At 41.4% G+C, this 26,819-nt stretch overlaps 2 protein-coding genes across 2 annotated transcripts; both read left to right on the top strand. All coding sequences in view use genetic code 11, as the record gives it.

The window, feature by feature from the left end:
* Positions 1-10,187: 10,187 nt before the first annotated feature.
* EGR_05271 (hypothetical protein) lies at positions 10,188-11,764 on the top strand (the record flags this gene model as incomplete). Its single annotated transcript, XM_024494520.1, has 3 exons — positions 10,188-10,430; positions 10,734-10,829; positions 11,195-11,764. 3 exons carry the CDS (start codon positions 10,188-10,190, stop codon positions 11,762-11,764), a joined length of 909 nt encoding a protein of 302 aa, XP_024350991.1.
* A 5,795-nt stretch (positions 11,765-17,559) lies between these two features.
* On the top strand, positions 17,560-20,756 carry EGR_05272 (hypothetical protein; the record flags this gene model as incomplete). Its single annotated transcript, XM_024494521.1, has 5 exons — positions 17,560-17,853; positions 18,248-18,343; positions 18,895-19,323; positions 19,812-19,924; positions 20,660-20,756. The coding sequence occupies 5 exons, from the start codon at positions 17,560-17,562 to the stop codon at positions 20,754-20,756; spliced, it is 1,029 nt and encodes a 342-aa protein (XP_024350992.1).
* Between the last annotated feature and the right edge of the window lie 6,063 nt (positions 20,757-26,819).

Here is a 26,819-nt window from a genome sequence, read left to right on the forward strand (position 1 = left end):
AATTTTACCAAAGCCTTTCCTTTGCTCATGTATAGGAGGTGTGGTTAGCATGCGCAGTCTGAGTCAATGTTGTCTAATGTACTTTTAGCTAAAAAGTACATACCTTGAGTTGCTCGACTTTCCATCCCCGATCGATAGAACCTCAACTTCCAGTGTGCCCATCGTTGATGCTCACATAAATACTGATTGACAGCTAGTTTGAGCCTGGCAGGCCACATAGACAGAAGCGGAGATGGAACACAGTTAGGCTGCATCTTGCACACCCTCACAAAGTGTCAATTGAGGTTCTTGTGGTTAAGTTATATTTTATATTTATATATTTATATTTTCTAGGGTTTCACGTTCAAATCCATATTAATGTAGTGAATCTCGCTAAAACTGCAAATGGATATCAACATAAAAAATTGAAATAAGGAGAGCTATACAACTGGTTCAACACTGAAAAAGTAGAAATTCATCATATTCCTTTGAGATTTTACTTATCCAAACTGTAAATTTTTGGAAGTTTTTGTTGGCTACCTATTTGGCTTCATGTATAATTGAGCTGCTTAGGACTTTCATCAACTGCAAGAAAAGAATGGGATGAGAGGTCGACACGTCCCTAGAGAGAGCGATATAGGTCAAACGGAATATAAATGACCAGGGGAAAATGGTTCAGACCTCACCGACCCATCCCACCGCTTGTTTCACCTTAATTCGTCTGACTTCCAGCAAATGCTAGATTATTTGAGCTTCTTTAAGTTCCTTTATGTTTTGAAAGAAAAGCACCTTCCTTTTCAGAATTTTTTCAATAGGACATTGCATTTCAAAGGTCATGCTAGAGGAGCTTGTAAAGGGAATGCCGTTCCACTCCATATCAGTGTTGATTATAGACCTGCTGTTGAGACAAGTTAATTAATACACTTTCCTTCTATAACATCATTAGTCTGCAGTAGTAAATGTGTACCCATGTCATGTCAAAGCTGTCAAGTGAAACGAAATCTCTTCCCCGTGTATGCTAACTAATTGCATAATTTTCTGTTCGGGAGAAGGCAGGACCTGCATTAGTTTAATGTCAACGGTGGCGTTAACATCCTAGATAAGTCTGTGAGCGCTTTGGTGATTGAGGCCAACTGTCCTAACTGATGTCGTTTTAGGACAATTTTAGAACCATGGCACCCACACAAACTCAAATAAACAAGTAAATTAACGTAAACTCTACACTGAACCCATATTGCTTTCTTCAAAATTACCTGCGGGTTTCTGTGTACAGATGTATTGTGGCTCTGTATCCCATTAAAGTGACAAGGTTATTTAGCTGCTTGCTTTACTTAATGAGTTAGTATGGAAATATCAGCCGAGTCTTATGGTTAACCACATTTCTACTTGAATCACGCAGACATAGCAGTACCGTTAAGTCCAAATGAGTCATAAGTTACAACCCATTGTAAGTACGATTATTAATATTTTTCTATTTACAATAAAAGTCAAGGAGGAAATAATGAAACATGTGTATATTTCATTTCGAGATGTGCCACCACTTGGACTGACATCATCAGTAAACAATCACCCATTAATTGGCAATTGGGGATCTTGTTGCCTCCGCCGTCGGAAAAGACCAAAACCACTGGCCCATTTATTAATCCATCATGCTGAGTACACGTCAACTATAGTGGGCTTGGCAACATGCATTCTAGCAGAACGGGCAGAGCAGTATCGATTGTTTTGTTGTCAGGGTGCTACGTCAGACAAGAAATCAAAGCGTTTGAAAGTGCAGAGCAATGTCGAAACGAGACAAAGTGAGCAATTGGCATACCCAGCTGAAAAAGCTTTTGAGACTGAAAATGTAACTACTGGTGAATCATGGTAGTGACGCCTTCTAAGCTGTCTCACAGGAATGGCATTCATATATTTTCAACACATGCCCCTGCTCTGGAATACTTCTGCGGCAAGTCAGATCACTTTTGAGGGTCTACAGTTCCCGTAAGCTTAAAGCGAATATTTGATAGAAAGTACCAATCTTCGAGTTGTTTAACCACCATATTCATTGGTACTATCTTAAGAAATAATAATTTAGCTTTGCTTCACCATTTCTAACACAGTTGATGGGACTACGATTATGGATCAGTAAACAGCTATCCCATAGTATGTCATGATTATATGTATTTAGACAAAATGGCGCAAGTGGAAGCTTTTCACTGTTAAGTTATTCCCTTATTGAAGTAAGTCTTAAAAATCGCAAGTAATCGAAATTTGTGAAGTAGTAATAGACGAGACTAGGCGTGTTTAGATCTAGGTGTTGGTACGTGTGATCTGATACCTAAACATGTGCACTGATCGTGGGTGTGTCAAAAGTCTACACATCCCAACTTGCGCCTTCTTTAGTATTCGAAGTACAAGTCTAATAAGTGACTCAAAACAGATCTTTAAAAGAACATTTCCTATGTGGCTAAACCGTGAAAGCAGGTTGTCCTACTACTGGACTTGAATCATGAATTGCATCAAGTACTTAATGTTTTGGCATCTCGCGCTATCCCACAATCGCTGCCTTTGGAGCGATCGAAGACCAATCTGCCAGCAGGAACACCTTTGGCTTTAATCAACCCTATTAAAGAATGATTATACCAATTTCCCAAAGATGCAGGTAAATGAACACGTGTCAGGACACAATGGAAGGGAATCAGAAATCGCTCATCATTTTCACACCAGTTTATTAGAGCAGCCTAGCAACTTCGTATTTGGGGTGGAAATAATCTAATCAAACGGTGGCGATGTGAAGGTGAAAGGACCCGTGAACAGAAATAGTACACTACTTCAATAAATATGGTCGCACAAATAAGAGTTTTGAAAGTGACCTTATTCATTTATCTATGTCCTCTCACTTTTGTTTGCTCCACTGCTAAATCCAAATGTGCCAATCCAGTTCATTTCACGGAAAATAAATGAGAAGATTTAAAGAAGACTTTGCTATCGTAGTGCTTTTCATCGTGACCCAACTTTTTGACGTGCTTTTCAATAGCAGTTTAACTCTTTCATAAATAGTGATATATAATTATTTGGAAGTCGAAAATTAAGCTTTTTGATTTCTACTTATAAAATACATCAAAATGAGCTACATGGAAATACATTACTTAAGCCTATTTCGCTTTTGTATTTTTGAACCAATGATCGTGCTTTCCCGAGACCTGTGTTTGGGCTGGACGCAACAAGACTGGCGTATTATCTGCAGAGGTTTTATGAAATCCAGTCGCTTTTAAGTGCCTACATACCTTACGAGAATCTTGAATGGGCACCTCATAACAATTGCTAACCCCCCTCCAATAATTTTCCTTTATGGGTATCGCACATTTCCCATCTATGTGGTCGAAGTTATGAGTATGATGTTCAACAGTTGAGGAAAGATACGGGATACTAAACTTGTGCTAATCCTCAAAAATTGCTATTTTATGATAATAGGGGTGAAGAGTTTTCCCTCCAAAACTAGCTAATAGATAGCCTAATGACAATAGCGGAATCATAATTAATTCTTCGTGTGGATAGCCATTAATGACACGAAGGGGAGTGCATACTGGTAGAATAAGGAATTGTTTTGTCGAATCTAGCGACTTGTAATCATCGTCGCGGTATCAACACGACGTGATTGTGTTGTGTAAATTTAGAAAAGGCATAAGTATTTCTCACAAACACCTGATGGTTATAGATTTTCCACTGTTAATGATGTAAATATGCAAGCCGATTGTGAGTAGTTTCATCCATAGTCTATGAAAGGAACTTCGCCTCAAAGTGTGATCAAAACTGTCTCATAAATTTGCGGCACAGCAACTGTTCGTCCTTATTTACACTGATTCACCTCTCGAAGTAAACATTAAAGCTGAGACCCAGTGTGAGAACAAACTCCTCATCCGATCTATTTGCATGAGTTTCCTCTGGCTCTACCTAATCATATTTGAGCACCTGCGTGGACACCTTCGAAGTAAGCGTGGACTTATGGTCAAGTTATGGTCTGGTCACGACAGGGAACGTGAGTCCACCGTCACATGTAATTATCAGGCATTTTATTGTTACCACCCAGCAACTTCATTCTCTATGCTATAGTGATAATAGTAATGTGGGTGGGGGATGGTATATCAGGTGACATCTCACACGCAAACACGCGCCGTGTCACGAACTTTGATAGCGCGGATTGTGGTGTCATTAATAATGAAACATCGCAACAACCGTCTCGCAGACGCGATAAAATCACTTTCATGTCAGTGTCAAGACGTTGATGTGTGTGCGGCTTAATCACACCAATGATCATGTTTGTACTGCCAATTGAGCCACCAAATGCATCTTCAAAAAAATGATAGGGAATAAATCGCCTTTTTGATTTTCGTTTACTTCAGGTTATGTGAATCCCACCGTACTAGAACATTTGCCTTGATCTTAAGTAGGGGAAACGCAAAACAATAATCCAACTTGATTCCAAAATTTTAAAATCTCAGTCTGTGTCATCTTCGTAACATCTCAGGTCTATAAATACCGATTAATATAGAAAAAATGCTAACATCGATGGCAAAGTAGGAAGCAACAGAGTGTTGTAGGAGTCACTTTAAACAAAATAAGGAAGTTTTATTTACGGTGGCACAAAAATCGACCGTAGCGGTGGAGAAACTTGATTTCGGTCAAGCAACATGACCATTTCGGTGGTGTTGAAGGCAGAACGGTGGCAAATTGAGACGGAATAAATCACCACAACCGTGTCTCCTATGGTTGTGGGTGCACATTCTCACGCCACGAAGGACGAGACGTGCACGACCAGTTCACCTGCCCTGCTTTAAATCTACACGTACGCATGCATGGATTTGCAATGGGAGGAAAGGGAAGTTGACACTTGAGAGCCATCAATTATGCGTTGCACCACTTCAAAGCGTGAAAGCCGTGGAATCTACCATTCAGCATGGTGGACACTATTTCATGATAACCCCAATCCACTTTAATACGTTAACTGTGCGTTTTCACACAACTACGGTGACATTAACGGATAGCACACTTGAGTGAAATTGCGGTTAAAAATTATTTAAGTCAAATTTTACTCATTGATCCTCATATTTGGGATATTTTAATCAATAAAACCTCGTATGATCAATATTGATCATCAGCACCAATTCCTACTTCGTTGGGTGTAAATGAAGTCTCGGGGTGTTACACATTATCTGAACCAGTCACCGCCAAAATTCCTTTTCGTGGCATATTCATTCAAGTATGAAGAGTTGAGAGAGCGGAAGGGGAAGCTGGAAGGAGAGGACAAGAGGTGTGCTACCACCTGTTGATTAATAGCGCTTGGTAAACAAGGGGTAAACATTTGAGACTATCACATATGACCGCGCAGGAACATTTGACATAACACGCAGGTGACGCAACTTGTTAAATGGTTTCACAAAACCTGTCGTGAGGACGTCTCTCCCTCCCGCAAATGTCTATACTTCAAATTTCTAATTATACCACCGCCATTCGTGTCCTCGCTCACTAACTCCTTCAAAACTCGTGCCGCTGCCTTCATTGGATTTGACTCACGTCTTATTATACGAGTGTATATTAATCAATGGTTGATTTTGAGTTCTAAGGGAGCCTTTACAGAGAAGCAATATGTCTGCCAAGGTAAATTCTAGCTTATTAATTTACAAAACTGATATCTCACTTCTCCACTCACATAAGAATTATACTTTTCAATTAAATATGTATCGAATGTGATAACTGCTTTTCCTCCAATCAAATTTAATGGCTTGGGCTGCCAACCTGTGCATAAGAATTAATGTCATCAAAGGACGTAAACTTCCTCATCTTCTTCTAGGCCAACATGATGTGCAGAACTCGCAACCCCAAAGATGTGCTAATGAGGCACCTCTTGAAGTGAAGTAGCGTGGGTGGTGTTGTCTGGATTGGGGTAAGGTGGCTTAGATACTAGTTACCCATCCAAAATACCACTGGTCACACCCTCGTTCTCTATCTCTTCCCTATCCTGCCTCCTGGGCTGTTAGCCTTGGCACTACCATCCTTTAACAATCCGTACGAAATTCTTTACACGAAGGATTGCTACAGCTACTTACATATAACTACACCTTTTGATAGAGTAGACAAATATAAGAAGCTTTTTTTACCAGAAACTTCGTTTAATAAAATAAGCATCATAATAATTAAAAACAAAATTTCGGCATAAATTGGTTCATTTAGGTAATCAGGTTCACGAATATAGCTTATGTACACATTATTAGTATTGTACCCTTGTGCAATCCGTGCGTATCAATCGAATTCAGACGATATTTGAGTTCATTTTTTTAATGACCTATCACGACAACATTGTTTCCATAACCTAAACAACCATTTTTAGCCATGAAGTCTCCCTTATAAGCAGAGACAGCGTATGCATGCTCCAGTTTAGACACGTCCAATTTCCAAAAACTGATGGATAAAAAAATCAAGCTGCTGCCTTGTGGTTTCCCTCTCGCCTCTAATTGATGAGCTGTCACGACATTTGTATTGGAATTGTGCATCGTTATGATGGTGGTCCCAACGAAGGTGACAGGACAGAAGGTAGATGGGGGGAGAGGCGATTGTTGATCAGGTAAATTCATTGGGAAGTGCTGGCTTCGACTAGTGGGAGGGTGGCATGTGTGCACCCCGCACGGGATGATGATGAGTCTAGACGAAGGGTTTCCACTTTGCAAAATTTATGTTTACCATGTGGGACAGCTCCCATTACTTAAACTGACTCTCGTGCACCTGCGTGATTTAGCCCTTTCCTCTACAAAAAGGATAGATACTATCTAACCTTGGATATAACACATTATTCAGGAAAACAGAAGCCTTCCAGAGGCGGCACATTTATTGTGAGTTGTTCCGCACACCTATAGCATCTGCGCTTGTATTGGTGAAGCTAGCCAATCAACTGGTGTCAAGAAGTCAACGTGGCCACATGTGAACTCTTTGTAAACCGTAGCACAAAATCAAATGTAGTGCGTTTGGAGCCTCTGTGGATAAGTTAAAATAGTTAATGCTCCATTGTTCAATAAAACCGTACTTAAATTTGACCTCCACTGTTCTCGGAAAACGGGAAATGGAACTCTTGGCAAAAGTGGGTGAACTAACCATTGTAAAACATTTAATTTTCCAACAGTCTCTTCTTTTAGGGAAAGCTTAAAACATCTGAAGCAAGTATTAATTACAGTTGATGAGTATCCGAAATTTCGGTTAGGACCCCAAGGAAAATTCATCTTCATTCTCCCCAAGGGGTATAATTACCGACGCATGAAGAGGGTTAGTTTCATTATAATGGCTGTTAGCCGGCTGGCTTATTTGGGCTTAAGACAACTGCCTGCTGCATGTGATTCTCGGTCAGTAAGTCACTTTATTCCTAGAAATAAAAGACAGGGTTGAAATTGTGTTTCAAATCAATGGCATTTAGAGTTTTCACAAGTAAAGGAGTTCGCCCCATTCGTGTCCTACAGTAGATACTTTCACTGACAACGTTAGGTAAGCTCGAATTTACTGACTGACCACTCACTTTAGCAATGGGCTCTGCTACTTTCGAAATCTCCCTCTTTCACAACTAGCGGAATATCTAGCCGATTACGCTCGTGTTAAGTGTTTTTCCTTACTAAGCCATCGCTGGAGTTAAGGTGGATTCAGATATCTTCGCTTTTGCAAAAAGATATTTAAAACGAATTATTTGAAGAGTTTTATTCGGAGTGAATGGTTGGTAATAAATTATTTGGCATTCTGAGTCACTAAGAAGAATATATGCATTAAGTACTACACATTTCTTTAAAAATGTTGATTTTTAGCCTGAATTAGAAATGTCTCAGACTGCTCGCCTACTCTCAAGGGGAATTGGTTGCTATGCTCATTTCTCTCATTTCTTCAACAAGTGACTACACATTACTTTTTCAGGTCCGATTATATATCTTTCCACGAGCAAGTTGACTGAGAAGAGGGGTAGAGTTAATGCACAATTTCATTTGCCCGTCTGATCAAAGCGCCATGATAGATCACATACCTCTAGGGGTAAAAATGACTCCCACTTAAATTTCTTCCCCAATGATCGTAATAATCAGTGTTGAATCAGAAGCTTTTTACTAAGACCTCATGGAGCGTATAATTAGTTCGAATATCGAAATGAATGAATTTGGAATGCGAAAATGAAGAGAGAAAGAAGGACCTAGTAAGTTTGTTGCTAGGATGTATAACCATGCTAATATGGCAAGAGGAATTGAAAGTGTAACTATTCTCAGACTAACAATACCCCATATCTATTTTACTATTTTAAACCCAACCTATCTGTTTTTGACATGGTTTGATGCGAGTACTTATCATAAAATAAGAGGGAACAGTTGTCATATCCACGTGACAGTAGTGGTGAACGTGGTAAGGAATGGTCAATTTATAGTTGGTTACTACTGCCGTGATAACAGTCCCTTCTAAACTTTAGGAGGTTATTTCTCCACCTACAGCTGTGTTCTTTGTATTTAGTGGACATTTCGGATGGAAAATCGTTACGGTCATGCATTACCTCCCAAATCTCTCAAAGAAAACGCTTCCTCCAATTACCCAGAAATTGACTGACACCACTTGTTATTATAGGTACCGAATAATGTTAACTTTGTCCGGGATGACGTTCTGCTTCATGAAGGAGATCTTACATGTATGTGTACTTAATCTCGAAGTACATAACCAAGGTACACGTCGCTTCTTAACAAACGAATCTGCTGTCAAACACTGCTGTAAATCGTGCTAATCAGATGACAGTTAAAATACCTAACATTGAAGACATTGAGTCCGACTAAAAGGTATAAAGAAGCGATCGTAACACGTTAGATCAGCATCTTCACCTGCATTGGCAGACAAAGTGATTGAGGCTAACCTCTAAAAAATTGGCCATTAAAGTGAGCCACGAGAAAGGTATTTAGTTGGTTAGTCTGGTATTGAGAATAACCTTATCCACCCAGTTGCTATAATTTTTAACAATTGACAAATGCACTGAAGACTCTAACTATCCTTATGCAAATTATATAGAAGCGGCCGATCCTCCGGCATTTCCTTACCTTTAACAAGCTTTGAGGAAGGGATTAAACTATTCTCTGATTACCAATGACATCTCTCTATTAGCTACTGTGACACCGGCCTAAGTTGTCTAATATTCCCGATACAAGTAAGTGAGCTAAAAGGTTGCCCATTAAAAATTTGTTTTGTCCTTCGAATGCTTGTCTTAATAAATTTTATGATATACGGTGAACAGCTTGACACGTTGAATTAGGCTTTAGCGACTGACCGCATGACCATGAGATGTTGGGATAACAACCACAGCATCGGTTGGGTAAACAAGCTGAGCCGATCCAATTAGCTAGGTCTTGCACCTCAGCCTCATACGCCAGCCGTCGGCTTGGCAACAAAAATCGCGTACCCTCGACTCCACGGGGTGTTGGAGCAAAACGAGGTTCTCACCATGTGGGGTGGAATGGAACAATCAGAGGATATCTACTGCCTGACAGTTCGTACACTCAATCATATTACTCCTAATCGGTGGCACATTTGAAAAGACATAATGGACCATGTAGGTCTTTTTTCAAACAGCATACTTGAAGTCTTCTGTGATAATTATTTTTAGTTTTCCCTATTTGATTTCTCAGTTTTTGAGACCTGTACCATTTACCGGAACCAAAAATCCATTCCTTAATATTGTCAAATTTAGCATATTAGGACGATTCCAGCCCCCTTAATTTATTCTAAATCCTAAATAGTTGGATAGTTCCTATGCTATTTGCATTTTAAAACATCCTTAAACAATAAGTTGACAGAAGTCTTAGAAGTGGATCTTTAAATCTTATGAACCCGTTCCCTGAGCCCATTAATGCGTTGCAGTTACCGTTTAGCCCCTTTGTCCTAGGTGTAAACGCAATCACAACAACATTCATACATTTCATTGGCTTAATCCTCAGGACATTCACTACAAAGGTTTCCCTTTGAGGGAACCAATACGCCTGGTCCAGTACTCTAATTGGTTGATTCTGGTAGTTGAGGTTGCATTCTTCGTTGATTGGTTGCGCGTGTGTCAACAGTGCACGCGTGGTCTTGGCTGACTTCAGTAAGTGCAGTGGGCGAATTATTTTGTTGAGACGAATCCCGGCTGTCGGGTGGCCTCTCCTACTGACTGTTCTCTGCCGGGTCCGTAAATGCCGTTACAGCAGCAAGGCCAGGAGCGACCACCTCTCCAACCAGTCTACGTCATTCCACTAAGTGGTGCTGCTGCTCCAGTCGAACCAATCGCCGTGGGCCCAAGCAACACGCGAGCAATTACACAACCATCAGTTCCCTCTATAGCTCCGAAAATTGACTCTCCATCTACGTCTTCTCAAGAGATGGGTAAAAAAAGGCAACCACTTTTTCCACTGGATGATCGGGAAATGAAACGAAGGGTAATATTTCGAATGTTCTTAATGTGAAATAAGGATAGTGGTTAATTCTACTGAGTGTGGGAATTTTTTAGCTAGACACTTCATTGCGTTGACATTTGCTAATGGCGTCACACTTAGGCTGGTGGGACGTGTGAGAGCATTTAAGGGTTGAGAAGCCGGGGAAGGGGGAGTTGAGAGGTGTCATCCATTGTCACTTTGATTGTCGCAAGCTCAGTAAGCCTCTTCCTCCCAACTTCATGGTCTTGCAGGCACACCTATGGATTTGACTTCGGACGAGCTAACTGCATCGTCTTTCCCTTCTAGGTCGTAAAGCAGTATATGGAGCGCCGTCGGCGGGCCTGCATCTCCGACAAACTATCTGCACTCCACAGTCTCGCTGTCTCTCTCGTTGGGGAAACGGTAAGTAATGCTCTGCTCCACCGTTCACATCACAATTTAACCAGGTGGTCTCTCCGCAACTGTAGTTTGGATCTACTAACGTTCATGGAGACAGGGTGAGGAGAGTAGAAGTTGTGTATGCAGTTTAAATTTTACCTCTCCTCGCTGATTTTTATGTTTTGCTGTCCTGATCAGGGTTTGAAATATTCAGTTGATTTTCTAAATATGTTAACAGGATGTCAGTAGGCGAATTCAGCGCTTTAACTGACGTGTCGACACATTCGTAATTTGGTTGTTGTTTGAATTAAAATTCCTAAGCAGACACAAATACGCAACAGACATTTGGGGTTGATTCAACATTGTTCCTTTGTTTAATTGCCTTTCAGCCACAACAACAGTCACATCAGAGGATAGAGATCACTGACATACTGAACCAGTGCGTGAGCGTGCTGCAGAGCTTGTCAGAGTTTGTGAAGAACGAACCCGAACTACAGGCGAAGATGCATCGCCTAAAACTGCCTTCAGCGAAGGAGTCGTCAGAGGAGCAGCGGCGACGACGGCAGGGCGAGACCTCCACCTCGAAGGAGGTAATGAAGGAAGAAGCGGTGGAGGTAGAGAAGGAGAATGTGATGCCTCATGCATCGGCGTTCACGCCCGTCGGTCGACACCGAATGGTAACTACTTCAACGCCTCTAGAGGCCCCTCCGTTGTCGTCTCCGCCACCTTGCCAGCAGTACGAGTCTCTCTCCATGACGCGAAAGCGGAAGAGGGAAAGTACCGACAGCGGTCTCAACTCTCTCGCCTCTCCCTCGACCGGGGCTAATTCCACGTCATCTTTCACCTCTCCAACCCCTTCCACTTCCGCGTATTTTTCCTCGCGCCTCGAGGAAACTCAACCGCTAAAACGATCGAGGAAACCCTCCTCATTTGATATCTGGCGGCCTTATCGAGATTGAACTAATGGATCTCCATTCGGTGGGGTAATTGATGTGACTTTCTGAAGTATTATTTAAAAAGTCAGCTTTCGTATCTACTACAAATGTAACCAATTTCATGCCACCAAATTTTACGTTTTATTAGTTTGGGTTCAACCTGAGGGGGTTTGTGATATGGTTGACAATTGTTTTCCAGTCTCTCCATGTAACCATGCAGCTACGAGTTTGAATTTCTGCAACAATGTGGGTTTACTTGGGAAGGCGAAGCATCCTGCCTATCTAGAGCATTAAAGCAACCACTCGAAAGAATAAGGAGGGTATTTAGCTTATCTGAGCTTGTTCTTCGCTTTGTCGCGAGAAATAATTTTGATTGATGCATTTGGATTTGCGTGAATTTAATTGCTTAAGTAAGGTATGAATATTAAATCGGTCGAAGCAAGGCGTGGTGTCGTACTTTACACTCTGCATTTCGTTTACCATAAATATATTGTCTCATTGACTTCGTGGTATTGCCTCAATTTGACCTGCTGGGTTGAAGCCATTAGCTAGATAGACGCTCTGTCTAGGACATGCATCAAAACAGGGTTTACTAGGGGAATTTTGAGTAAATTCCCTGTTGGCGCTTCGAACTAGCACCTGGTAATTATTGGTGGGCGTAACTCTACATCTTTAACGGGGTCTCCGGGTCCCTTAACTTTGTATCTCTCTTATCCTGGAATATGATACACAACCATCGTGGTTACGCTCATGAATCATTTGTGAAGGCCATGGCGTGGAGGCATTCTCACCCGTCAGAAGTCCGTCGTTAAGCGAACTAATTTTATTTATTGGTCGCCGCAACACGACTGCCAACTAACACCGCAATCAGACCACTCTAGCTGCTCCACCTTTCGTTGTGCAGTTAATATAGGTGAATCGCCGTTGTAGTCATTTGAACTCGATTTTTTTCCCTTGATGCCTAGACTTCAGTACTAGCAGAAGACACATTCGTCGCAGATATCTATCTGTTCCCTTGCCACTTCATCCCTGGTCGTCTCAAACTTGCCCGATTATCGGGTATCAGCTTATCAGTTTCGAATGAGATTGTAGGTAAACAAGCAAGAATTTTGTCGAGAAGGGGAGAAAGGCGGAGGAAGGGTTTTTGGTTACTGGTCAACACCTAGTTTTATTAAATTTATTACGTGTAACTTCCAAAAATGCAGAAAGACATTGTTGTGCATTTGTCTGATCAGCTGGCGATTGCTACTTCAATTACGCGATAAAAGGACAGCGCTGGTTCTATGGTGTATTTGAAATGGACCACACAACTGAGTGAAAGTGTTCGTTCTGATTATGTTGATGGCAACACCTTCTCAATGGCTATGCCAAGAGAGTAATTCATAAGCCCCCGACCCAAGTACACTCTGATACGTAAAATATTTGTGGAAAAATTGCTTCCAGTCAAAATTGGTTTGTATTTAAATCGAACAGTCTAATTCAGGGAGTCGGATGGAGAAGGGGAGAAGGCAGTTGAAATGTGGGGAGGAAAAGACTTAGCTGGTCGGATGGGGTCTACGCGACCTGTTGCTACAACCTGCTACGATGGGTGAATTTATAGGATTGCAAGTCGAGAATTCGAAGGCAGCTGTTCGCGTAAGTTTTGTTCTCGTGGAAATTCACGCACCAATCATATCTTTACGTCATCGTTTCTAACTCTGAGTCGAAAGTATGGTCTATCAAGCCAGCATAAATCTGTTATGTATGCGAGCGCTCATATCGGATTTTCGAGATTTCACTGCCTTATTCTTATAATGAACTCTAACCGGACAATGACGGCAGTACGACCACATTTTGCTTCCAATTTATCGCCATCAATGTCGATAAAATCCGAAGGAATATTCGCACGAAGATTTGTATTTGGGGACCCATTTTGAAATACGATACCAAGGGGCAATTTCAAGGGGTTTTGTGATTTATGGAGTTAAAGCGAGTCACAGGACATGGTATGGAGGGGGGAGGGGGGGGGGTGGACGAGAGGGTGTTAATGTGGTCCCGCATGTTCACGCGCGACTCATAATAATTATAAACAGTGATATACGTTATCGGCTCGTTGTCACCTCCCCTCCCTCTATGGTAGTTACTTTAGTGTCCGAATCTTCTTCAATAAAATCACACATTTAACTAATTTGTACCCTCCTAATTGAACTCACAAGAAGTTGTTTGAGAAGATCGGGAGTTTTCATCTAATAAGTGGTGCATTTTCCTCCACGTGATCAAAGTTTCTTTTCACAATGGTGAGCAATTACAAATTTCAGAAATCCGCTATTTTAATCCAGCTACTCTTCCATAGCAGACGTTAATCATATAGAAGACATTTTGTCGATTTCTAGTAAAAATTAGTGATTTGATTTTGTTAAATAACAAACGAAGTTACATAGGAAAGATAGATTCTGTTGCAAAATGTGACAATTCGCGCAGATCGTAGCATCATTGAAAGTAATCCAGTGAAGCTGATCAATGTAAGGTGAGGTACGGATAGAATTGTCAAGTCTTTCACAGTCCCAGCTACAAATAAGTCAAGGGAGACGGGAACTCCGTGAGTCGACTCTAAAAAACTGATTTAACGTTGACTGAAATGATGGATACTTGAGATTGTTATTCAAAGACTCTAATTGCGACACTAAAAGAGGCACCTTGCGTCTTGACAAAAAAACTAATTTAACGAAATCTATGTCTATCAAGTGGTTCATGCCACTCCCGAATGACCCCTTAATGTGGGCTGTGGTTTGGTCTTGTCTCGTGATCATTTTCCCAATCGGGCACATCTAATGAGCCACCAAATTATTCACTTGTCGGCAATTGAAAAATGAGAAGTACTAGAGACTCCACACGTTTGTCAAAGCCACTTACAGTTGTGCCTATCGCCTCTGATGGGGCCTACCAATTAATGAATGAAAAGCCTTGAAGTGCTAGGTAATTTCTCTCTATTCTGCTTTGCACAGAGACAAACCACTTATATAGTCTCACTCGGTTATTGGAATATATAATTAAAATTTGCGAAAAAGCACGTGGAAATGTTTTCAATGAATTGTAATATTATCAAATGGAAAATTCTAGGCGAAATTTTTTTTTCAATTCATCTCCTCCACACAATCTTGGAACAATTGTAACGGTGCATTTGCGTTTTTTAAAATATGTAAGGCGTGCGGTTTACCTAGAAGCGGTCCTTGATGTGTTTCAATTTTGCATTAAGTTGAGTGGCAGATTGGATTTTGAACTAACGACACAGTTTAAGTAAAAAGCCCCAAAGTTCAGCATGTGGGGTCAAGGTGGCGTGCAGGTGAGTGATCACTTGTGATAGTCGGGTGCGGTAGAGCCCATATTTAAGAAAAACTGTTGTAGTTCACATGTATATGCCAGCAATAGCACCCCACCCCTAATGGGCATGGCAGCATTGCCTGAGCCCACCAGATCACCTACGTCCCCTGTAACCTTTCCTTCCAGTGGACCACTTATTGAGTATTACCAAAATAGGCCTTGACAGCGAATATACTGCATTATGAATGTATGGACGGTATTAAATTTTAACAAATTAATTACTCTAGACGACAGGTTTGACTAGCATGATCCACTTAAACCAGCAGCAACTTCGAGGAGGAGGTGAAGGAGGAGGAGAGGGATTTAACGGAAATTTTCGCACGAGAGCCCATCACTCCTCACCGACCCATCCGCACGTTCGCCCAAATGCCTGCAGTAGCTCGCACGTTCGATTCCTACAACAGCTACGATGATCAGGGCGAGAACGTGCAATTCCTTTATTTGGTGTTTTTAATCACCTGTTTACTTGCTGGAATTCTTTCAGAGTTAACCTTTAGAAGACGTGACATGTTGAAAGTACGATGTATTTAAGTCATTTCAGTACAATAAGGGTCTAAAGATAAATGTGGAAAAATTCAGCCAGTCAGTTGTGAATATCAAGAATACGCTGGTTTTGATGACAGGACCAAAATCTTAATTACTTAGTCACAAAAATCAAAGCAACGGCCATAGCAGCACAGATGCTTATGAATTGAACGAATTGAAAACTCTCAATTAGATCCGATTTTATACGACTGAACCGAATATGAAAACAAGGAGCAAAAGTTTAAGATTTTTATCGAATGATGGTAAGATTTAGCAAATGTATGGTCTAGTGTTATAGATTTATACGAAAATGTTGGTTGACCACAAGGTGAGAGTTTCAAGACTGCTTTAAGTCCAAGCATTGTACACGCGACAACTTTTTGATAAAAAAAAATACCTTTTAGGAAGTGGTATCAGACAATACGTTTCAAATTTCAAGCAGGCTCACGTGCTTGATTCTGCGTTTGGTCAAAAGGATGAGTTGGAGCCTTGAATGTGTTCTAAACTCAACTTTCCTAGCTTGCAAGTGTTGCCACCCTCAATAAAGCGCTTCACTCTGTCAGCATAATGTAGTATGGAAAATTAATTCGTTGTCGTCCATTGCAGTTTTCCAGTTGATCAGCTCATCAATCTTTGAATGGAGTAGACTTATTAGTCTTGATTAGCCGAAACCATAAAGCAGCTCCCGTCGATCACTCATGCTTCCTAGTTTTCAATCCGGAGGTCAAATTGTTCTCAACTTCGGATAAAGAAATCTTTTTTCCACATGTAGTTCTATTCTCTATCTCTGCAACTTTTTTGTCATTCGATCAAATACCAATCACATTGCACTTGTCTAAATTCCAATAAAAACACGGAAATCATCCTCCGCCACCTGATCGAATGAACAGGTTCAGTATCATGACGGTGTACCGTATCGAGTGCGATTCCCAAAAGTGAACAAACGAACACACGCTGAAATAGCAACCGTACTCGATTGAGTAAACAAGCTAAAACGATCCAATTAATCAATCTCCCCCTCTCTTTCTTGAGGCCAACTTATAAAAAAGTAGGCCTTGGGGACAGAAGGGTACACGAGTTGTTGGCCTGGCAACAAAAATAGCATGAGCGGTTGGGAATTCCCATGCGATCCCCTGCGGAACGTTGGACTAGACGATCGATTCGTGCCAAGAGGGGATGGGAACACGAAACTGCGATTGTGACTCGTCGCGTGAGATCGTGGTGACATTTAAGTAGCTCATAAGAGAGCATGACAAATCGGTCCCGAGAAGGAGTTTAAGATCGCCATAATTGATTGCTGATTTTATACCGGCACCAGAACATCTAGCCAAAGGGCGATATCCAAATAGCTTTCTTTCTGTTTAATTATTGTCTGGTAAAATTTGCTCAGTCATTTATGAATTCACACTTTATTGTAATAAAGGAGGCGGCTGCAACGAAATAGGAATATAGGTAGAAAATTCATGCTATCTCCATTCGCACTTTAGTACACTAATTGTTTTCACAATCCTTTGAGAATAACCAACTAGAGCTGTGCTTGCAGGCATTACTAGCTTTATACACAACCACTTAAGAATGAAAAGTGATATTGAGATAAGCTTTTTGGTGGATTTAAATTCCGCTATACCTGTACAGTTCCTATAGTTCTCCATTTAGAAGGCCATTTTTGTATCATGGCTCTCATACCCTCTCAGCAAAGAAACATGAACCAAGGCGCCACTGTACCGAAGGTTGAATATGCACGTTTACAACGCCAGCCACCTCACAAGTTAGTTTTTTTCGTGAGGTGACCAATGTGCATGGTTCAGCATACTTATTGGTTGAACCAGGGAGCTGAAAGGACACTCAGCGTTGATTGGTTGCGCGTGGGCCAATAGTTTGCGCGTGGTGCGGTCCCACATTCGTGAATATAGCACGCGAACCATTTCGCCAAGATGAATCTTAAACGTCGGGTGTTGTTCGCTCCCACCGGATCCCCTCCATCCACCCTATCAATACCGCTCCAACAGCAGATCCATCAGCAGCCCTATCAACCAGTCTACGTCATACCGCTGGGTGCAGCCGCAGCTCCTGTCGAACCAATCATCGTGGAACAACCTACTAACACGCGACAAATTCCACACCCGTCAGTTCCCACCATAGCTCCTAAACTCGACGCGCCGGTTGTATCTTCTTCGGGAGCAGTGAGAGGAAAGCGACCACTAGACGATCGCGAAGTGAGACGAAGGGTAAGTGTTCCCCATTTCGTTTATGCTAGATTCTGTTAACATAAGTTCTTTTTTTAAAGTGAACTCTCGCGTAGAACGGGAATGGAAAGTGAGTGTAGCTTCTATGAGTAAGCCTTTCCACCTGGATTGTCCATACTGAGTCTACTGCGGCATGAGCTTCATTCGCATTTGTGCGGTTTGTGGGGTGGGAAATGACGCATTCATGTAGGCTAAGGGAATTTACGGAAAGGCCAGAACTGTATCACCTCGCTCCTCCCCTCTCGCCTATAGTCTTCGCACTAGGCTATACGTAGCATCGCCTCAGTCGTGAGCTCATTAATCCTTTATTCTCCTTCCCCTAATTTGGTGAGTGACTGGCTAACAGCATCACCACCCCTTCCCCTTCTCTCTCTAGGTCAAAAAACAGAACATGGAGCGTCGTCGACGTGCATGCATTTCCGACAAACTGTCCACCTTACACAGTCTCGCTGTCTCCCTCGTTGGCGAAAAGGTGAGTTATGCTCCGCCCTCCTCCCTTCCCCCCCCCTCTCCTTCCCAAGTCACATCGTTTTGTCCAGCTGTGTCCAGCCTGGCAGTCAGCATCTGCACGGCTGTAGCTGGGACCCAATCACAGTCATGCGTATAATCTTCGCATTGAACGTGGCAATTTCTATGTCCCCCCCCTCCATCCTCTTCCACCTTCGCTCTCCCAATCACATCGCCAACTGGACAGTTAGGCAGCTTGATTCTGTGTGGCTGATATGCTCAATGGATCTAGCTCGTTATACAAGACACCTTCCGATCTAATCCTTTGTTAGGTTTTGGCTGGGACCTAAATCGATATACAGCCCGGTCTATTGATTTTTCGGGCCTGTTGTCAAGGCGCTAGAGCCTTTCAATATCGACCGCCCGCTCGCGTCGGCACCCTGACATGTGATTTGGTGCACCACCACCGTCACGATTGGCTCGTTGATTGAGCTACAAGTGCACTAGCGTGGGAAGTGAACGGGCCGCAGCTGGGCTAGAAACTAATTTTAAAATCTTCCTTCGACTATATTTTAGCCGCAGCAGCGACCTCATCAAAGGACGGAGATTACAGATATACTAAATCAATGTGTGAGTGTGCTTCAGAGCCTGTCAGAGCTTATAAAGACTGAACCCGAACTGCAATTGAAGTTACGACGTCTGGAACTCCCCTCAATAAAGGAGTCATCAGAAAAGCAGCGACGGAGAAAGCAGAGCTCGACCTCCATGTCGAGGGAGGCGGTTGTGGAGGAGGAAAAGGAGAACGTAGCATCTCATGTCTCGGGGTTTACACCTGTTGGTCGAAACCGAATGTCGATCACTTCAACACCGGTGACAGCGCTTTCACCGTTGTCTACGCCTTCTCGTCTGCACTGCGAGTGCCCACCCATGGCACGGGGTCAGAAGAGGGAAAGCACCGACAGCGGTCTCGACTGTTTCGCCTCTCCCTCGCTTGGGGCTACTGCAGTTTCTTCTTCATTTACCCCTTCCACTTCCTCTTCCTCACAAATTGTTAAAACACCATCACTCAAACGATTTCGAAAATCTTCATCCGATATATGGCGGCCATACCTTTGATCCCTCTTAATGTCTTCTCGATTTTTTGGTGGACTTTGGGGAAATCGCTGCACCGCCGTGCTCTTTTCCTCAAATTCTACCAGGAACAAACGGTGTGTTTTTATTGGGGTTTTCAGTCTATCTCGTTTGCTGTCGTTTTGTGCCCGACGTAGACAGATTACTATTCCTGCAGTATGATTTCTTTTGGAACTTGGATCTCTCCTAGGTCTCTATCAAGTGAATTAGCTTTCTTCTTTAGTTGTCAAAAATTAATTAGCTCAGCTAGGGATAGACGCCTTTCAGTGTACACGAAAACGTAGTTGTTCTAGATGCCGGAGTCTCTTGTTACCTTGTAATTGCAGTCGTAGTTGATACTGCTACGGATTGGAATTACTCAGGAATCTAGCCTAAAGTACATGGCTGGGCCTAGGTCTCGGTCCGATGCCGTGGACTTGAAGAGTTGGCTAACTCGGTTTCTCCGCGAAAATCTCGACCATGGCCACTGCAAGGGGTGCGGGAAATCATGCGTATTTTCTGGTATCCACCGTTTAATTTGGCCAAACAAGTATTTTTCCAGTCTTCATTCATATTCATGTTACCTTCACTCAAAATTGCTCTAACACAGCATATTTACTGTTGGATCGTTTGTACTCGTTACTAGAATATTTGCTTATGATGTTCTGACATTAGTCACCAAACTTTGGAAACATGGGGGAACTTTTGTTAACGAATTTTCAGATGACATCATAGAAGCGGGACCCCAATGTAATCAGTCCAACTAGATTAAAGAGCCTGTAAATAGAATGGTCATTTTTCGACCATAATTTAAGTTTCATAGCAGTAATAGTCTCGTCTTCCTGTCAGGCTGAAATATGATTGTATTTGGTCATAACTTTATTATGTAGTCAATTTTAACCAATTAGATCAGCCATTTGTGAACTAATTAGGTAGAGTACTTCTATACTTTCACAAAACAGGATATTGTATGCCATTAGATTGCTGTGCTGGACTAGAGGCTGGAGTTTACTCAGGGTGGTTATATCACGAAACGAAGGGTTTACCATTGATATCAACGGACTGAAATCTAGTGCATGCAAAAAACCTTACTTCGATTGAAATTGCTCGTTTACGCTCTTTTGGCGTGAGTGGTGTCGGATACGTGGGTATTCGGCGATCGATAGTAGGTGGTGTAACCAATTCCTATCGATTGGATTGCACTCACCCTGCGCGCCAACTCGTGCACTAGGCGAGTCACCAGAATGGGCTGCTTTGTGGTCGATAAAGGGCCTGAGTCCTCCTTCTCCGCCTCGCAACACCGTCGCCTCTACCGTCACAAAATGTAGCCGGGATAATCATGATGTTACTTACAATAATAGGACTATTGTTAATATTGGCATGAGTATTATACGTGTGAGATCTCAAGCCGTGATCTGTATCAGCGAATTTCTTCTTGGCTTCTGATAAAAGTAGTTAGTTTTCAGAGTTGAATGTTCCTGTAGTTTTAAGGTTGCACATTTTAATCAAATTCCTGAAGTGGCAATTGATAACGTTTGGCAATGTATATAGAAGCTTATCTGTAGATGCTTCCTTGCAATGCAAGAGAGTAATCATAAGAGACTGGTAATGCTCAAAATTAATGTAAATATCATGAAAATTAGCTAGAGATGGTCGGCGAATGGAGCAAATACTACAGGATAAAACTAAATCTGAGGGTGTTAAAAGTTGCTTTTGACGGCAAATTTGAGACTCAAAATGGAAAAACTATGCAAATTTCCTGTGTTAATTTCTGGCTTTTACCTACTAGGATGCTCGTTACTAATGTGGTGGAGCCCACAATGATCGCAAAAGGATAATGAATTAAGACAGATTTTATCATTCGCGAAAATAAGTGTAAAGACTGGTTTAAACATGTTTTCGCATCGGATGCTCGCACACTACGATGAAGCCGACTTTATCCCCAAATTGGCCTTATTTGCTTCCTCGTATAGTCTTAAGAATGTAAATTGCTCGCCGGGTAAATAGAACCACTTTTTTGCAAAAAATTCCCTTAAACTGTCCACTTATGCACAGCCGATTCTGCCACATTTATGATAGACAAGAAGATCGTCTGGTCTTGTGCATCATCATCGTTAAATCAGATAGAGTAATGAAAATCTGAGGGTCTAGAATGGGAAGGATGGGAGGGATGGAGGGGTGATTAGAGCAGAAATATCTGACCGTCAGTCAAAACGTGACCATGGGTAAATTCGTTGTACGGCCATGTATCCATTATATACATACCCTTAACCGGGCATTGGCAGAACCGCAAGATAAACTCAACTTTTCTTATGAATAGATTTTAATGCAGATTCCGCATTTAAGACTGTGAAGTTGGATTGACAACAAAGAGAGAGTAGTTTGGGTCCGTAGTGAATAGTATGGAATTATCAATATACTTATGAGCTAAGTTCCAACAGAAGAAACTTGGAATGAGAAAAGGCATTGCTAGTTTAGATGTCAGGTATGGAATATTACGGTGTTTTGCAAGTAGCTTCCCAACTTCTCGCATGGCTGCCCTCACCACGTGTGAGTTTGACGACGCTGTGCTAAGGATTGAAGCCATTGCTCGTGCCTCTTCATTCCTCCACGGACGGCTTAGGGGCAGCTACCTGTGTCTACGGGACCCCAACTAAAACACACCGCTTAAATTAAATGCTGTGGCGAAGGTAACCCATTTGCGTCGAAAGTTTGACAATTTAGAAATTCGATAGTGTAAAGACATGGGATTAAAAGCTTGTCGGGAAAGTAACCATTTAAAAGCCAGTTTACAACCCAAAGTATAAGAAAACAATTGCAACACCTGCACAACTTGACACAGATTAATGCTTAGTTCATATGCAACCAAGTGTTCTTTGTAGTGATGTGATGCGTGAGATTTAAACTGACTGTCTGAGAAATACCGAATGATTTCGCACTCTTACAGATCAATTCGGGTTTGAAAACTCGGATTAAGGCTATTAATAACTTTGTATCCTCTTTTTACATTTTTTTGTGATGGTCATGTCTGTTCCCTTACTAGTTTTTTACATGGTTCTTATTACCTTAATCCATTATTTCTGCACCTCGCATTTTCAATTAATGCAAAAATGTTAATTCCTTAGTTTTTTTTCTATTAGGAGAAGGATTTATTTATTCATATAGATGTTGTCTACAAATTTGCTAAGTTTTATGACATACTTTAACTGAATCGTAATTAAACTGGTAATTGTTCGAAATGAGTAGAATTAACTTGGTGGGTTTTTAAAGTTATCTCTAGGACACCTAGGTGATGATTCCTTACTCAAATTAGCAGATAATCATTACAACATATGTGGAAATGTGATCCAATTACTTTTTTGTCAGCTTTCGGCTACTCGTGTGGCCCTACTCATGAATACACGAAGGAATTATGAGATGATTTAATGATAGGCATGATAGCGTACTTTAGTGTCATCAGCTTCAAGCACCAAGGTATAGCCAAATCAGCTCATTTCTCCCAGCTATACTTTGTAATAGTGTATTCCCTGGGTGGCGGTGTTAGTGGTAGTGAGTTATTTGAAGGAGGCATTCAATGACGGAGGGCGCATCCTATCCCAACCTCACCTCAGTTCGGCGCAAGAGCCCGTGTCCTACCCTTTACCACTGGAGGAAGGGGGGAGGGCCGATCCCTCGGTTTGTTATCATTCATATAAAATTTTATGTCTGAAAAACTTGATGTTATTAACCTGAACATCACGCTAATGCTAGGTAGGCCACCATTAAATAAACCGTAATAAGGCATGCTAACATAGAAAAACGGTTTATTAGCTAACGGAAGGGCTGAGGCAAAAGTGGGTAATTAGAAGGCAACGACGCCAGGACTGATGTACAACCTTCAGACCGAGAGAAGAGGCCGCGTAATCAAATATATGCGTAAACAAATATTAGTGAACTGAAAAAAACTATTTCCATCAATTTGTAACTTAAAAAATCGGTACGAATATATAAGTAGTTGCACTTTTACCTTAAACCGAATCCTTCACTTCTTCGTTGTCAAAACTTTCAGAGATTTTAATGGGCAGAAGGAATGATAATGGTAATTAAAAATGGCGGAGCATGGAAGCGCAAGGTACCTTGGAAAAATCATCATTCTAATAAAAAATGGTCCCACCACCTAAGACTAGGTGGTTCTCTCACTCTTAAACTTTCTATGCCAAAAAGTAATGGGACAATAAGATGTGTTGTACGTTCAAACTGCAAATTAAATAACTTTCGCGCTCCTAATTTCTAATTCGTGCCTAAAATGTTGAATGTATTCGAAAATTTCAGGCTTCTGCATTCGAGCATGAGAGGCGACAATTAACTCAGGAAGGCAGCCTTTTGCTCCATAGTATGGCAAAGAGTGAGAGAAAAAGAAAAACAACATAAACACTTAGGGTGAAATTAAAACAATGCAACATTTGCGATGCTAAGTCTTCCACTAAAATCCTGCCAGCAAATTTGTTACGCACTGCTTTTCCTCCCATTTTTACGCCGGGGTCAATGCTGTTTTAAAAACAATGGGTTAATACTTTTATCAACGAGGTGCCTTTGAAAATACTGTGAGTGCTTTCTGATTTTATCGATGTAAAAAAAGCAGTTATTGTGGAAGTTTTTCTCAATTGTTTTGAGAATCGAGATGCTACATTTTTAAACTCGTTTCATTTTTACTATTAGTGGGTTTGCTGTTAAGGACGTTGATAATATGGCATACAATGATTCTTTATAATGCCTGTAATTGTTCTGATGCCAAATAATACGTAAAAAAACAAGACTGTGAAATGAATAACTAAATACGGTAATACTGTTCCTTTATGAATGTCGATAGCTTTTTGAGAAGTTGATCGAAGCTAGTTTAACGCGTTTTCCATTGTGCTTACCCTGGATTCTGATCAAAATCCTGGTAGGCAGGAATGAGGTGCATTTTCACGAAAGTTCATAAATAACTCATTCCCATTTACTACCTATAATAAATATGCTTTTACACGTTTCAAGTTGATCAACGGTTCCGATTCCCTCCACAAGTGACAACTTGTTGCCTTCAGGACGCGAAGGGCTCTCCCTTTGTTTAGTCCAGGTGACAGTATTGCCTCAGGAGGAGAAAAACAGAAGAGAAAATCGAAACACGATAAGAGAAGAGAAGGATTAAAGGTCTTTTTACGAACACTGGCCTTCTTTCCCGCATGCATGATCGACCGACCGTGATCGGTCACCCATCTCCATGCGACCAAATAGCGTTTTCTGGTATTCTATCCCAAACCTCAGTGACCAACCGTGTTACTTCCCAAGGCGAGAATAATGAAGAGGTTTAACAAGCACATTTAAAAGTCATAGTAAACACAAAATTAGTTTGGAAGGGCTCTCGTGTAAATTTCACAGAGAAAACACAAAGACTGAAATACAAGATTTAGGATAAAATTGGTCAGCCACTCCGACTTAGCTATGGGGATAAAAGAGGCCACTTTGGCAAAATGTTTTATTCATAATTCTAAATGTGATGTGTGAAATGAACTGCTTATAAACGCAAAATCCACGTGACTGACCCAAGACCACTAATTAAATCGGAAACATGGAATTCTTTGTTGACAGCTAATTATGGTTATTCCACCCTAAACAACATATAAACGTAATTTACAGATTTTAAACACGGATGGAAAGTAATCGTGATTGTTTCCCAGATTTTGTGAATGTATAGCGCTTTTGTTAACGCTAAGCCCACGTGGGAGAATCCATGCTGTTATTCATAAATCTGCTTTATAGAGCACACTGGTGACATGAATAAGACCATGTTACCAATGTTGAGACTGAATCGCTGGAGGCTGAAAAGGACCGCAAGGTTACCTATATTAGTGAATTTAATACCGATTTTCTACAATATCAACCCAAGACTGTTGTTAGATGCTAGCTACAGGTGACAAAATTGGATTTCAAACCTTTTCGTTATTATACTGGTGGATGTCAGCAAGTTGTGATCTCATGCTAAGTAGACAGAAAGACTGCAGACATTAAGGCCTTCCCTGGCCCTATCATGCCAGCCGACTCTCCAGCAGTGGGTGGTCATTCCTAAGGAAGCCACGGTGACCCCATTAGCTGCATGTGCTTACATGATTTATATTATTGAGTCATACTCCGCTCATATCCGACACAATAAATTATTCTTGAAGAATGAGGCCACCGTGCGTGATTTGGCTAGGACTATGGTAATCATTTGTGTTACTCAGAGAGGTAGCTAAAAATCATGCTTCCTACAAAAAAATCCCCTTTACTTACCCGTCCGTCGCTCACAAAAATTCAAATGCATTTAATTCGTCTAGCGTATTCACCTCCTAATGAAGTTTTGAGAAAAAAAAAGATGATGCCCCATACTGGAATGGTGAACTAAACACGAGCTTATCGAGAGGTCTAGCTACTGCATATGATGTATTTTTTTAATCATTATACCACAGGGCGATTAATGTGCTGACTTCGGTATCAGTAAGTGATCACATGATCCTGTCACAATTGAGTAGAGTACTCTTCAGGGCAAATGGGCTGAGTTCTCTACACTAAACCCCTCTCCCCTTCCTAACCTCATCCTTTAACCGCTAAGCCAGCCCAAAAAATTCCATGCATGGATGAAGTGGTAACGCTCAAGGGGTGGACCTGGTTATGGGCTCGCAGTTCCGAATTTAGAGCATCTGTGTATTGGCACTATAGGTGAGCGGAACATCGGACATCAGGAGGATCCCATCAATCTACCGAGCGTTGGCGTTATCCCAACATCAAAGGCTGCCCATCTAGCCACTGAATTAGGGGTCCCAATGTCTGAACACCCTTTTTTGCCGGGTAGGTCCCTACGCTGTTACAAAGAAAGGTATGGTATTCTATTTATTTTATTTAAATTTTATGAAAGTTTTGCGAGTCGCATGCACCCCAGGTATCCACACTAACAAAATTGTAAATTTCAAATTAAAGTTTCTACGGTCTTTAAGCCGCCATATAGCATCTCTGCTACAATAGCTTTCATAGTCGGGAAGCAACTTATCTTCTTAAACAGTCTAAATTTTGATTGATTCCACTCAAACGTCACTTAGAGACAAGAGAGCAAGGCTATTTTATTTAACTGTCCCTGCGTAGATGAAAAGCTCATTTGATAGAACATACAATAAGTACCCACCCCGTCCCTCGACTTCTGCTGTTATTGTTGGTCTTTAACCACCTCTAGGGTTAAACTTATACGTAAAATTTGGCACAAATATCGAGACCACCGCATAGGTTGGTAGTTTGGGTGGTAGCCAATATCCTTTGCCCAGGGATTTAATTGGTTGTTTCCAGTAAGAGTGATAAATATTCGCTGTGGATTGGTTACGCGTGTACCAATTGTATTCACG

The sequence above is a fragment of the Echinococcus granulosus genome (genome assembly GCF_000524195.1).
Source record: "Echinococcus granulosus chromosome Unknown EG_S00038, whole genome shotgun sequence".
Classification (NCBI taxonomy): domain Eukaryota; kingdom Metazoa; phylum Platyhelminthes; class Cestoda; order Cyclophyllidea; family Taeniidae; genus Echinococcus; species Echinococcus granulosus.